Source organism: Montipora capricornis, chromosome 6 (genome assembly GCF_036669925.1).
Source record: "Montipora capricornis isolate CH-2021 chromosome 6, ASM3666992v2, whole genome shotgun sequence".
In the NCBI taxonomy this organism is placed as follows: domain Eukaryota; kingdom Metazoa; phylum Cnidaria; class Anthozoa; order Scleractinia; family Acroporidae; genus Montipora; species Montipora capricornis.
In genome coordinates, this window is record NC_090888.1 from 39189793 (window position 1) to 39204792 (window position 15000).

The following is a 15000-nucleotide window of genomic DNA, read 5'->3' on the forward strand; positions in this document are numbered from 1 at the left end:
TCTCCCATACAAGCCCTATGAGTCAACCTTTGCTCGTATCTTTCTATTTTTAGAACGCCACGAGTTCTTCTGCTCTGCACACTGTTTAGAATGGCCAATCAGAATAAAGTTATTGTGGAACAAAGACAAAAGTAGCAAAAGCAATGTATGTAAATTGTGCAAATTGATGAAAATTGTTGTAAATGTGAGTATCCTGGTGAAGGATTAGTTCTAAAAATAGAAAGATACGGGCAAAGGTTGACTCAAGGATATATGCATTGGAAGGCTCCTTGTCATGGGCTCCTGCTTTGGTAGACATCCATGGATGTTCCCGTACGAGGCATACTTCGTTTCACTCGCCATCAAGTCTTTTCAATGCCCTGCTGTGGGCTCGTTTGTCTGGGTCGACGAAGTTTAGGCGATGGTTAACTGTGAGATGATGTTAGCCCTTGTCTTGTAGGCAATTGTAAACTTTCCGGCCACAGGTAGCTAGGGCTAATATTCTTTCAAGGAAAGTTTACTGTCAGAAAATTATGTGCTCTGGCGGATTGAAGGTTATCCATTGTAGTTTTTTCTTGAGCATCGCGAAACAGATCCATCTCCCGATGAACGGCTTTGTCTTTGCCAACTGACTGCGTTTCCACACATGTTTTGGACACGGAAGACGAAAGTAAATTGTTTTCTTTGCACCACTCTATGCACCGTTCGGGATAGGCTATAAAGCACGGACAATTTCCAAATGTTCAAATCTCCCTTTGCTGGACGCTTTTAGTTTGGTAGCCATCTTGAACGAGAAGACGAACGAAGAAACAAGTTTGCTTCAAAAGAAGGGAAACATGAAACGATTTTAATTACAATGAACTCGTGCATAAAAGTTTCCCATGAACAATGCACCAGAGTCTGCATGTACCAATCATACTGTAAGCGCGGTACATTCTTCCACGCAGTGAACTTACGTGTGCCGCACGCACGGAGCATGAAGGAAAAGCAAGTCACAGTTCACAGCAATACTGGAAAACCTAAAACTATCACAGGGACTAACCTTAAGCCTAAACAGTGCCTTTAATCTTAAGTAGGGTCACGGTTAGCATTATTAAAGGGAAAGGGTGTTTCAAGAGTAGTAAAACAGGGATCTCTGAACGGTAACCTACAAGTGTAAGTTCGATTGTAGGTGCTCGGCGCGGCACGTGTACATAATTACGTATCATTGTTATGTAAATAGTCAGCCAGAATTCAAAATAAATATCATTTTCAAGGTGTGAATTACCAACTTGACACGTTAGCTCAAGAACAGGGACAAGTAATCCAGAGGTTTACAGTGGGTCAGAGTTTAAGGCAAGCGGCGAGTGACATATCATGGGATAAAATGGCAGAAAAATCCGAGGGGGATCTGGAGAAAAGGAAAGGACGAAGGGATAGAAAGAGGAAGCTGGGACGAAAACGAGTAACGGTGTGGGCGATGTAGGGAAAGAAGAGAGAGAGGGAGGGAGAGAAATGAGATCCATTTTTATTCATCCCGTAAGTACAAATTAGCCATGTATATATTCGATTCGCTATTCACTGCCGATGGAAAAATCTCTCGCATAAGCAATGCATAGACTTTTAACACCAAGTCGGCCTTCGTCCCGCCTGGCGACTCTGAATGGGATCGCAAAATAATGCGTAAATATTTGGCTGTAAGCCTTTGGGTCTCAGTGAGTGACGCGATTTCCTGGTCTTTATATTTTAAAACCATTTCGGTTGAACGATCGCAAAGAAGAACGTGAAATCGTACTACAAAGGCTACTCTAACACTACTATCAGCTGTTTTGAATCTTCCGCGACTCAACACTAGCCTCGCTATCATGTTTGCGCGGTTACATATCCAATATGGCGCCGGGAACTGTAAAAAGGGCTATTGTTGCAAAAAAAGAACCAGGATTTTTTTCCTTTCCTCCACTCTCTGTACATTAAAAATCGTTGTTGTAGACACAACCCAGTCACGTCTTTACTGACACCCACTGAATTAATTGAATTAAAGGTGGACCATTGCACCTTGACAGATCACGAAATAGTGATATAGCTTTCTTTTATAAGAACTCCAGCAACAGAGAGGGCAGTTTGTCAAACTCTTACTGCGAAACTCGGAGATCCGTAAACACTGGTATGGTTATTTATAGTATCCTATTGTGGGTTTTACTTTGATTAATCACTATACATACAACTGAGTTAACAGTGCAGAAATATTGTTATTTCGTACTTCACGGTTTTCTGAGTTTCACAGTGATCATGCATGACACGAATTTCAATGAAGTGTTGTATAAAACCGAAAACGAAAGCAATTATTCCGAGATACCGTTCATTTTTGGTCGGCATGTCTTGAAGTTCCCATCTCCCAAAAATGATGTCAACGCCTGCCAAAAATGTGAAACAATCCGATGTTGTGTAACTATCCCACAGGACTAAAAATCAAGAAAAACACGCGAATCATTGTCGTTTTGAACTAGAGACGCATTATCCCTCTAAACAAACTTGGGCAAGACCTCCTCAGTAACATGACCTAGAATGGATCTGTTCTAACCAACGAACGACTAAGATAATTAGAGACTCGAAAACTGGAAGAGATGAAATAGTATAAAAGGCCAAAAAGTAGACAGATTGCTCTTCAGATCTTCAACAAACATGAATTTCGTAGCAAACAATAAACAACTGCGTTATACATTAATAATTCTTATAAAAAAATTCCTTGAAATATTTTCTTAAAAGTATACGTAGACAAGAAAGTTGACAGAAACAACATCGATTAGGAGAATTGTAAAACTTATAAGCTTGATAAAAAAGCGCGGAGAATTGTTTAGTATTGGTTCTGCAGTAAAGTAATTGGAAGGTCTTACAATTGAATGGGAATGTATTTGAATAATAGGAATTAATTGAATAAGAAAATTGCTCAAATTGTAGCATTTACATTAAAGATAATTTTTAGTACTTAGAAGTTCTTCAAGAACTTGCACGAGTTTAAGTTATTTTGAATAGGAATATTTAAGAGCGTGTCCGTGTAAGAACTAACCACTCAAACTTTGGTGGAAAATGGATTGCCCTCATTTTTTCTACTCAAGTCAAGCAACATATGCGATGAACGAAAATGGCCTTTATTTCGCCAGATTCGCTTTCTACATTTTTTGACGAGTTTTTTGTATAGGCAAGTCGAAAATCACACAAAACCGGAAATTGAAAACCCAAATTTTGGTGGTTACGTGATGCATGCTAAAACTCGCACATTTAACAAAACAACCTTTTTTTTTTTCAGAATTACTTGATAATTTTTTCTTCTTTCCACAGAATTAAGAACTACAAGCTTATCTTAAACACAAGCAAAGTTATGATTTTTTTCCCAAACCCTCTTAAAAACCTTTTTAGCATTTTTGCCAACATAGCCTCCATACAAACAGATTTTTTTCAAAAGTGGGACCTGTACATGAATGAAGACTATTATCAGCGTAATGTACTAAGGCTAAGCTACAAATATCTGTATTAAAAATTGTGGGCACTCGTAATTTTGAAGCGCAAAAAATTCGAGCCGGTAGCTGAAAATTCAACATTTTGAGTAGAAAATACGAATCTCGTGACTTAACTGATATGACTTTTAATTTATGTCAGCGAATGGTTTGGTGTTACCTGATTAGATTTATTGAGTTTCAACGTTTGGAGAACTCAATGAGACTTATTTTACACCAAAAATTGAGAAATCTTCGAAACCTTGCCTTGCTTTTGATTTCTAACACTGATCGATCTGTCACCTTTGCGGTCACGCATCACGCACCTCCCGTTCCTTTTCTCTGGGTTGCCGTATTGCAATCCCAGTCTAAAAGTGGGTGGCATTTGTTCGGTTTTATTTTTCTTTTTTTCTTCCTTGTCGGTAAAAGTCTTGACTGTCTCTCCCCTGGTAAGTGGTATCTTTTTGCATAGAGCCTTCTGCGCGTATTTTCTTAGGCTCGAGAGGGTAGTGGAACTGCGTAGATTTCTCTGGTGGACACAGTAGAATCATTAACCTATTGTAGCCTGCAATGGCGTCGAAAGTCATGTAACGCGAATGGCGTTTTAGTGGATCCTTAAACAAAATATACCCTTATGGAACTCAATAATGGAAAGTCAGTTGGATAAACTAGGCAGGCGGTGAAAACCAACACCTAGAATCTCAAAAGCGACGAGTAATGGACTTCGATAACAATCTGTCGCCCGTCGAGCAGAAATCAAAGTGAGCTGCATTTCTAAAATAATATTTACCAAGTGTGCTGTTATGTAGAACACTGAAACCAAATGGAAAATTCTCTGGTAACTTCCGGGTTCAACAAAGACAGAGAACGAATCGAACACCTTAAGTGGATCTGTGATCAACTTTGCACAGTCTTCAGGTAAAAAAAAATTGGAAATGTGACAGCCAAGAATTCTTTGAAAGGGAGCTTGTCGTCTATTTTGTGCTTCATTATTCAAGGAAAAGGTTCTTCATGGAAACGGTTTGATCCTGAAATTTTAGTTTGTTGAAATATTGCGCATATTTGACACGATTGAGTTTTTTCTCTTCATGCACGAAACGAAATAGGAAGGGGTTTTTGCCTCTAAGAGCAAATGTGTTGTTTGTTTCAAAAAATTTTTCGCTGGAAAAGGTGGCCTTTATGAATTCATCATGTTTTATAATATGCGAGCTTAACTGGATAGTTTTTATGGCAATAGTAAAGCATTTTCGTGTCAAAATGTGGTTAGCGTTTTTCTGTTGTGCTAACTTAAATATAAATATACATTCTGCCTCGTAAGTTTGTTATTCTCGTTAACCAGCAATGGAAAGTCATTGCAACGCGAATGGCGTTTTAGTGCATCTTATGTTGTTTGTTTCAATAAAATGTTTCGCTGGAAAAGGATTCTGTGATATTTTCTGCCTTTGTGAATTATAATATTATGTTGTGTATTGAATTTTCGAGCTTAAGGTTGAAACGTGATACGGGAGGATATTTTTAGTATTGCTCTGTAAGCAGGAAAGGTTTCATGAAAATAAACAGGTCTGCTGCTATTTCCAAAATGATGGAATTACCTGGTGATAAATAACCTCGTCTTGGAGAGTAAATTTTTGACTTTGCAGAAACAATGGTGGGCGATTGTGAACTTCGTTTTGAATTCGCTCATTTATTGTCAAACTTTATAACACTTGACAGGAAAAGAAACTTACTAAAACCCGGTATCTTGTCATCACTTGACACAGATGCTTCACTGTTTGGCAAGTCATCGCGCAGAATGCCTGGACATCATTAATTATTCATAACCGGTGAAGCGGCAAATTCGAAAGCGCGCGTGCCTTGAAATGTCCTGAATAAGAGAAAAAAGGGCCCAAATTGGCCCACTAGGGCTGATAAAACTTAGTTTTCTGATTCCCAGGAGTTATAACTTCAACTTTCACGCGCGGCGTTTTGAAGAAGAAGGTTGTACCTTCAATTTAAGCCGAGAAGTAAGTGAATATAGAAGGTATAAGGATTCGCCTTTTGCGTTTTAAACTGGACAAAAATCGGCCATTTTTTGTATGGGGGCCGTTTTCAACAGCAACGTTTTCACTATCTAAACGACCTTTCGAATTTTCACGCACGGCAAATAGAAGATGGATCTCTTCTGGAACAAAATCCGTTTCAACTTCGAAAATTGGTCAACAAGAACCTTTCGCCTTTTGAGTTTGAAAACTACTTGTTGGAGTTGTGTTTGGAAACGGTGCGTCTCGGGTTGAAGAGCTATTGTCTTAAGCACAGGTCTGTATAATAATGGCTGTCAAGATTAACAATACCCATTCAGGAAAACCACTTATACTGATCTATAATTTTTGCCGTACAGTAAGTAAATGTCCCCAAAACAATAGGCATTCTGCGCGATGAAACATGCCGCGGTAACTTAATCACGGCGCCCGCTGAATTCCGGCCATGTCACTTTCGATTTGCGATTTATTTGTGCAGCCAAGACTTACAATAACAAAATTGAACGTAGCAAAAATCTCCCAAAATGTTTGTCGCTGATCGTAACTGTTCATATTCTATATTCACGGTTCAAAATTGATGTTGTTTTCATGTTGTAAATATGTTATTCTCGAGCGACCGTCCTGGAAACTTCCTTCTGCTCTTTCTAAAAACTGTGTATCAATATTTATTTACTTTTGCATCAATATTTGTTTTTGCATAAAGCAAGCTAACAAAATCTGTACCTTACTGAATTTGCATTTGTTAACGTTAATAGTATTTTCGGTCCAATGCTTCTGTTTTACGAAAGGGTATATGTCAGATGCTCAGAGGGCACGCTTAAACTTGTGGTGAAAAGAAGTTTATCAACATGTCAGCCCAGAAGCCAATGTTTCTCACTTCCCATTTATTTTCTTCAATCTTTCTGGGTTCAGTACTTTGCTAGTAACCACATGGCTTCTCAGGCTATTTACCCAAGGCTTCTACCATGGCACTTAACTACAATGATAGACAATACCAAAACAATATGGTGCACTGTTAGAGCTACATATTACGCAAGGACAGATCTGTTTCGTCGTACGAACGTGTGAGAACCTGTGAGCCAAAGGGCCTCTGCTGGTATGACTTCTGGGTGACTGTAATGAATCTTTATGGTATATTTAATTCATTTCCTGGTGAATGATCTCTTTACAATTTTCCATACGAATTACCACTTCACTCGACCGTTTCAGGCCTTAAGCACAGTTGAAATCTAAAACTCAATACTCAACTTGACACTCGAAGGGATCCGACGATCGATCAAAACAATAAGTCCTTCTGTATGCTTATTTATGTCAAATCTATTTTTAACACACTCCCCTCCTTGATTGACAAGGGTCAATCAACAATTAACGACTGAAGTTCGTTGCCACTGAAACAGAAAAAAAAAAAAAGAGAGAGAGGGTTCATCATTGTTTATTTTGCAATCCTTAATGTTCAGCTACGTGTTCTTGTTCAGCGTTTCCCACAAAGGTAATTGGAAAATCAGTGTTCCCTTTCTGACGTTCATGTACTCCTAATCCAGTTTCTACAGAAAACAACGTCTTTAAGGGTCTTGTCACGTCGATTACTCGATCTCCACTTCGAGTTCTCACCACTGCTGCTCGAATATGGTTGCTCCCATATTCCAAAATAGTCTCGGCGTCCTGTCCTTGTGAATGGAAACAACGTCTCCTACATTGACAGTTGGTTGCCTGTTTTTCAGTTGGCAATTATGATGGACACGTAACTCTGTCAAGTACTCCTTCTGCCAACGTCTCCAAAACTGCGACAGAACAGTTGTCAGATACTTCGCACGTCTTGACAATTCACTTCTGGTCTGAGGCGCTTCCGAGGGAGTTTTCTCTTCTTTACTCAACAGGCGACGACCAATAGCCAATTGTGACGGCGCCAATGGACTTCGTAATTCATCATCCACGTACGTGAGAGGTCGTGAATTCAGTATTCCCTCTATTTCCACAACAACAGAGAGCAATTCTTCATAGCTGACTCTCGCGGTTCCTAAGGTTTTCTTGAGACAGCGTTTAGTTGATCTAACGAGACGTTCAAAAAATCCTCCCCACCAATTAGCTAACGCGACATTAAATTTCCATTCTATGCGGTGGTCTGCTAACAACTTCTTCAGCTCTTCACTCTTGAAAGTGGATCCATTATCTGACACTACAAGATTTGGAACACCTCGTCTGGCAATGAACCTTTTAACACTTCTCACGAAAGCTTCGGTTGTCAACCTCGGGACGACGTCGAGATGAACTGCACGACTGGAGGCACATGTGTATAACACGATGTATGCCTTGTTCATATCATCATTCTTGTGATAAATGTCCTTGACATAAACAGGGCCCGCAAAGTCAATTCCTATACTTGTAAATGCAAATTCGTCGGACAATCTGAACCCTGGAAGTTGAGAGGTAGGTGGCGTTCCATATGGACGACCTTCAAGTTTCTTGCACAGTACACACTTGTTGATTATACTCTTCACCGTTTGTCTGCCCTTCACAATCCAATGCCGTGACCTAACTTGAACCAAAGTCTCTGCCACTTCATTGTGCATCACTTGATCATGGCACTTGAGAATCACCAACTTAGTGAAATATTGACTTCTCGGCAACAGTATCGGAAATCGTGTATCGTGCGGTAGGGAAGACATGCCAATTCTTCCTCGGCATCGTAGTATCCCTTCTTCGTCTCGATAAAGTCCTAATGATGACTTCATCTGTGGATACTTGTCGCTTTTTGGGATCTCTTGCTGAACGTGCCTAATCCACTACATCTCTGCTTGTCTGTATAATTTCTTAAAATCTTCCTCCGTTCCTTCTCGGGACCTCGTCTTCTTCAATTTCTCAATAAACAACAAAACCAACACAGTCACTCTTAGAAGCTTGGTTAAAGAACTAAAGTTCTCAAGATTGATTAAGTTAGCTAGACTCGGTTCTTCTTCCTTCCCTTGAACGCACGTGGTGACTAAGCTGGAAACAGCTGGTTTAAACGATTTCGGTTCGCTTAAATCTTCTCTGACTTGTACAACTGTCGGTTGAACTGGCTACTGCTCACTACTCTTAGACAGGAAGTCGGGTCCATGTAACCACAGGCTGCTTTCTTTCAACTCAGTAGACTTGATTCCTCTGGACGCGATATCAGCTGGATTGTCTGCTGTGGGACAGTACCTCCACTGCTCAGGGCGTGAATTCCTTCGAATTTCGGCCACTCGGTTCTCGACAAACTGCTTGTACTCCTTATCAGTGTTTGTGATCCTTTTCTGTACTTTGCTTGAAAACTGATTTAGAGAAGCTTTCGTCTTCTTCTTCTACTCTAGGTCCATTGCTCTTTTCAAAGTCATCACTGAAAGCTTTATCTTGTTCCAGTGATTTCAGCAGACTTTCTGAATTGCTACTCCACTTTCTCATATTGAAGCCTCCTGACTTAACACAGAGCTTTATCCTCTTAGCCAATTTGAACGCACTATCCACGTCACCATTTCCAGACACATAGTCATCAACATATAAAGACTTCAACAGCTCTCTTGCAAGTGCACTGTCCACTGGCAAACATGTGTTCAAATGGTATCTGATTGTGGCATTTAGAATGAAAGGACTTGAGTTTACACCAAATACAACACGTGCGAAACGTAGTACCATGACTTCTGGACTTTCCTTATTCGGATCTTCAACCCATAAAAATCTCACAAAGTCCCTGTGTTCAGGATCAATCTCAATGTTCAAAAACGCCTTCTCAATGCCTGCGGTTAGGGCAACTTCATGGACTCTGAACCTCAGCAAAATGTCAAATAACAAGGGATTAAGAAAAGGTCCAATGTGCAGACAGTCATTTAAACTAGGCCCAAACACTTTAGATGAGGCATCGTATACAACTCTCACCTTAGTTGTATCTCTGTCAAGTCTCACTACTGTCCTGTGTGGAAGATAGTGGACATCTCCAGGCGGTGGTATTTGATCTTGTGGTACCATTTCAACTACACCATTGTGCAGTTGCTCTCTAATCACACCATCATACTGCTTCAGAATTTCTGGTTGGTTCTTGAGCTTCTTGATTGCTGTTGTCAGTCTACGCAACGCCACTGTATAATTGTCTGGTAACATGGGGTGATTATCCTTGAATGGTAACTTGACCTGGTATCTCTTTCCAGTAAATGTGATGTCATTTGAAAACTTGTCATAGACTGAAGTTTCATGTTCCTTAATGCCCAAAGTTTCTAAGTCCCAAAATTTCTGCAGATCATCCTTCATATCACTTATCTCTGTGGACTCTATCTTTAACACATGCGTGGAACTCAGATTCACAGTGCATGACCTTGTCAATGTTGAGCACATAGTTGGTCCTGATAAAACCCAACCTACATTGGTTTCAAGGGCTACTTGTCCATAGGGATCTCCTTTAATGATGTTCCCAGTAAAGAACGACCACTAATAATCTGCTCCTATCGGCACATCAACACTGACAGAATCACTTGTATCACATGCAAGTTGTAGACCCTGCAAGTAGGGGTAGCATTCCAACGTGGTTCGAGACCGTTGATTGGACACTGGGCTGCAAATTACTGGTACAACATATGAGGTGATATACACATTCATTTCATCCAATGTTCTGACACACAATTGCATCACATTCCTTCACAGAGGCTGAGTTATCCCCAAATCTTTTGATCAAAAGTGTCTCCTTACCAATGGTTGGTAGGTTCAATTGTTCACATGCCATACTGGTTATGTATGATCTCTGGCTACAGGAATCAAATATCACATGGGCATTCAATCCAAGTTGTTGGTTATCTGGTCTGCAAACAAAGGCTTGGGCTACCTGTAACAACACAGAATTGGCATTGTTGCTAACGTGCATTGCTGAAGTTCCAGCTTCTCTGCTCCTATCTTGAGATGATCCAGATCCATGTGGTGTTGCCTCGTCACTAACTACATTCCTGGATGTTGGAATGTCCCTTATTCTTTCACAAATGGTTACATGGTGTCTACCTTCACAGTTAAAGCATTTTGCCTTTGACGGACAATTTGTGGAGATATGGCCACCCTTCAGGCACACGAAACACTGTGAAAATTGCCACGTTTTATGTACATTCCGTTGTTACTATGTAATTAGCATTTTTCCTACTTCTAACGCTTTGTAAATCTATCAACTGAAGATGACAGAAGTTTCTGTCGAAACGTGTTTTGCAAATTCAAGAGTGTTGTCGTTTTCTTTAAAATTTTAATCTTTATGGTATATTTAATTCATTTCCTGGTGAATGATCTCTTTACAATTTTCCATACGAATTACCACTTCACTCGACTGTTTCAGGCCTTAAGCACGGTTGAAATCTAAAACTCAATACTCAACTTGACACTCGAAGCGATCCGATGATCGATCAAAACTCAGACTATAAGTCCTTCTTTTACACGTGACTTTCTTCCCGCCACACGTAATGTATGCTTATTTATGTCAAATCTATTTTTAACAGTGACCCCTTACACGGTCTTAATGACCCCCCAACTTGAAAAAGCAAACAGTAATTTTTAAATTACGTACTATTCGACCACTGAAAAATTATTGTTTTCTCTTGATATAAAAGCGGCATTTCGTCTTTTTCTATTTTGCTCGTTTGCTTTTGTTTTTTACCATTATTTTTTTCATTGAAGAGTGCCGCGTTACATCGCCGCAGCGAGCATTACTGTCCTCATTGTCGAAAATACATAGATTCACACAATCAAAAATATTTAGAAATTGCTATTGAAAGGACTTTTTAAAGCTGATTAAATTTGAGTTTATCGGACTTAAAATAATGTTTTCTTTCCTGGTGTATCTTGCACGTCCAACTTTAATAGTAATTTGCGATATTTTAAAATAATTTTTAGATATTATAGACGGCATGGACGACCTCCATGGTGTGAAGCCAAACAAGATAAGGACTTAATTCAACGAATGTTTATTTCTGTCTCCTTTTTTAGCATTTTCTGTAAGTTACCATAATCAAACTAGCGTATTTATCAAAAAATTCTTGAGTAGTTTTCATGCTATCAAAATGTCGTCGAAATTGTGTTCTTTCCACGCTATCGTAAAAGGTGATTGTAGGGCAAGTCGAGGCCTTGAGACGCTGTTTCTTTTGAGAGACAGGAAATGACTGTATTGGAGGGCACTTCTTCAACTGTCATTTGCCTGCGGAAAGTCTGACCGAAACGGATCTTATCTTAGCGAGGGCCGGTCTGTTCTCGGTTACCGAATCTCAGATAGGCTAGGGATAATGCCTATTTGTCCAAGGCATAGGTATTCTTTAGGAAAGTTTTGGCGACCACCAAGATCATGTCAGTACCCTGATCATAAAGGAAAATTTACTGCCGTGGGAGGAAGGCATGTCATCGGTTTAAGAGTGTCAAGGGAAATCTTCAGTTTGTTTGGTGAAAACGCAGCTGTAGGATCTCGTAAGTACAAAATATAATTTCAATGCTATAGCTGCTCGTAAAAAGAGAATACAACCAGTCGAAGCTTCACCCCTTTCCTTTACCACTTTCGTTCCCCTTCCAGGCAATAATTTTAAATGAGGGACACTGCAAAACGCAGACTGCAGACTGTGCAGACCGTCTGTAAAATGAAAATTCGGTTAGCCTGAATTAGGCCTAAATAACATTCGGTTAGCCTAATTAGGCCTAAATAATATTCAGGTTAGCCTGTTTACGGTTAGCTTTCAATAATAGTGGGGGTAACGCCATATTTTACCCCTGGTCTGCACGGTCTGCACAGTCTGCAGTCTGCGTTTTGGCGCGAATTATTCAGGGGAAAGGGGGGGGGGGGGGGACTCCCATTTGAAAAGCTTTGGGATGCTCGGGGAATAAATCTCCCTTTAGCGTTTCCAGGAGGAAAAGCCAAAAATGTTAGCCGTCAAGGTATCTTTTAGGGTTGTATTTAAAGAAATGCTATCATATTCATTTTAGAGTGGTTTTCGGGGGTCAAATAAAGCTCTAGCCACGCCCAGATTGCCCTCTTTTCGTTTCAAATATAAAAACATCCTGAAAAAGGAAATCGTGAGGTTAACCCTGTATAAAAACAATTTCCCTAACTAAAAACTTACAAAAATTATATAGATAAGATTTAATAGCTACTGATTCAATAAAATTTCAATAAATACATGTATTCAAATAAATTTTAAGTCTAGTCTTAAAAACAGACAAAGATTCGGCATGTACAATGTATCCTGGCAAGTCATTCCATTTCCTTACAATGTGAATGAAGAAAGAATATTTGTAACAAATACAAACTGCTCTTTTCAGATAAAGTTTATAGTCGTGGTTAGCTCTTGTACGCGTACTATTGGCAAACTCGAAGAAATCTAGGTACACTATCCGGACAAGACTTATTTCATGTCCATAACTATAACCATAGCTTAGGATAAATATATTCATTTGTGTAATGTAACTTTACTCAACTCCTCATGGAAATTTTTATCACGCACGAGGCGAAATATTTTGTTTGTTTCGCATGACTGCATTTCGTAAAACGACTATAACCGGAAGCGATAATGGTTGAACCAAGAATTCTCATACAAATCTCTCTGTTGTGACTGTAGAATGGCGTTGCACCGGTCCGAAAAATTTCTAAACGCGATGAAAGATGTGAGAGAAGGTAGAATGAGTACTCGAAAAGCCGTACAAAAGTGGGAACTAAAGAAACCAACCCTGCATGACAGGCTCAATGGGAGTGTGAACTTTGACCGCCGGAAGGGGCCTTCTCCAGTTCTAACCAAAGCTGAAGAAAACCAAATCGCAGATTGGCTGATTCAGCTGGCAAACCGTGCTTTTGGCTTGTCGAAGGATGGTTTCCTTAAAGCAGTGAAAAAATGCCTTGACAAAGATGGAAGGACCACACCTTTTAAAGACAACAAGCCTGGAAACAAGTGGTTTAGAAGTTTCATCAAGCGCAACCCTAAAGTAAAACTTCGCAAGGCCCGACCTCTAGAGAAGAAAAGGGCTAGTATATGTAAGGATGCTGTAGATACCTGGTTTACAGATTTTGAAGCATTTCTAATTGAAAAAGGTCTCGCAAATTGCCCTTCTCAAATCTGGAATTGCGACGAGACTGGGTTCGACCTACAAGGGAGGGCTGGAACAGTAATTGGACCATCTACCCGGAAGCACGCACCCTACCGCGTCCTTTCAGGAAGTAGAGAGCACATCACGATGTTACCTTGTTTCAATGCGTGTGTACAGTGGATGCCGCCATACTTCATCTTCCCTGGAAAGCGCGTCCCGGTGACTCTCAACCCCTTAGAGGGAGGTGTTGAAGGAAGTATTTTTCCTATGACGGAAACCGAATACATGGATACGCAAACATTTTACATGTGGTTTGCTAATCATTTCATCCCAAACCTTCCACCAGCGAGGCCCGTCGTACTCCTCATTGACAGCCATGATTCTCATCTTGATCCTGAGACATTCCAGCTAGCGCAGAAGAATGGAATTTGTTTGCATGCTCTTCTCAAAAACGCGACTCACCTTGTTCAACCTTCTGATGTTGGTCTCTTCGGACCCATGAAGAAGAGCTGGTATAAATCAGTTAGAGAATTCAGTCAGCGGAACCCAAACAGTGACACCAACAAGAGAAATTTCTGCTCAGTCTTTAAAGGGACTTGGGAGGATGTCATGGGTCCTTCTGTTCTTGTTAGTGCGTTTAGCAAGTCTGGTATATATCCGCTTAACAGAAACCAGGCCTCAGGGGAGGTGCTAGTTCCTTTTCCCAAACCATCCAAGGAGGAAGATTCACCTGAGACCGGTTCCACCCAAACAACCGCTACGGTTCAAGCATTTGATGCCCTGGAAGCTGCTCTGTCTACTCCGGTGAGAAAAAAATGCCGTCGTAGAATGGAAGAAAATTACGACCTGGACGGGAGCCCAACCTTCATGGCTTGGAAAAAGCTTTACACCGACTCTTGCTCGTCTAGCCAGCAAACGAAGTCAACAAACAGTGCCAACGAAGCCTCCGAACCAGACCTTAGAGGTTACATGGTGTTTCAAACAAGGGAGACAACCTCCAATCAGTTAAATTGAGGTGTTAAAAGAGATCCTGACGTATCCCACCCTTGAACCAAAAGGTCCTCCGAAGAGGAAGAATTTAAAGAGAACCCTCCCCAAATTTGTCAGTGGACCTGAGGCAATGCAGCTACTACTTGATGAAAAGCTCAAAAAAGCACGTCAGTTGGCAGAAAAACAAAAGAAGATGAGAGATAAGGAAGCGAAGAAGGAAGAAAAACGAAAGAGAATTGAGGAAGAGAAAGTTCGGAAGCAGTTAGAAAGAGAAGAAAAAAAGAAAAAACAAAAAGCGAACAAAAATGCAAGCAATGAGAGAACAAGGAAGACTGGGAAGGTAACAAAAAGAAGTCAAACTCCTAGAGCTAAAGGCAAGCAATGGCGGCAGCAACAGTGCACGGAGAGTACCTCTTCTGCGGTAACCAATGAAGAAGACGACATTTGCAACATTTGCTTGCAGGAATATTTTCTCAGTGACGTGGAAAATAATC

The 15000-nt window shown here is 40.3% G+C and overlaps 2 protein-coding genes across 2 annotated transcripts in view; one reads left to right on the forward strand and one right to left on the reverse strand.

Moving 5' to 3' along the window:
* Window positions 1-8725: 8725 nt before the first annotated feature.
* Window positions 8726-9817, reverse strand: LOC138053888 (uncharacterized). Its single transcript, XM_068900423.1, has one exon. The coding sequence runs from the start codon at window positions 9815-9817 to the stop codon at window positions 8726-8728; it is 1092 nt and encodes a 363-aa protein (XP_068756524.1).
* Window positions 9818-13054: 3237 nt separating this feature from the next.
* LOC138053889 (uncharacterized) overlaps window positions 13055-15000 on the forward strand; it is a 2071-nt gene continuing 125 nt past the window's right edge. Inside the window, exons 1-2 of the mRNA XM_068900424.1 lie at window positions 13055-14480; window positions 14575-15000. The exon at window positions 14575-15000 is cut by the window's right edge and continues 125 nt beyond it. Of these exons, the coding sequence (XP_068756525.1) occupies window positions 13055-14480; window positions 14575-15000 (1852 nt within the window). The remainder of the gene's footprint in view (window positions 14481-14574) is intronic.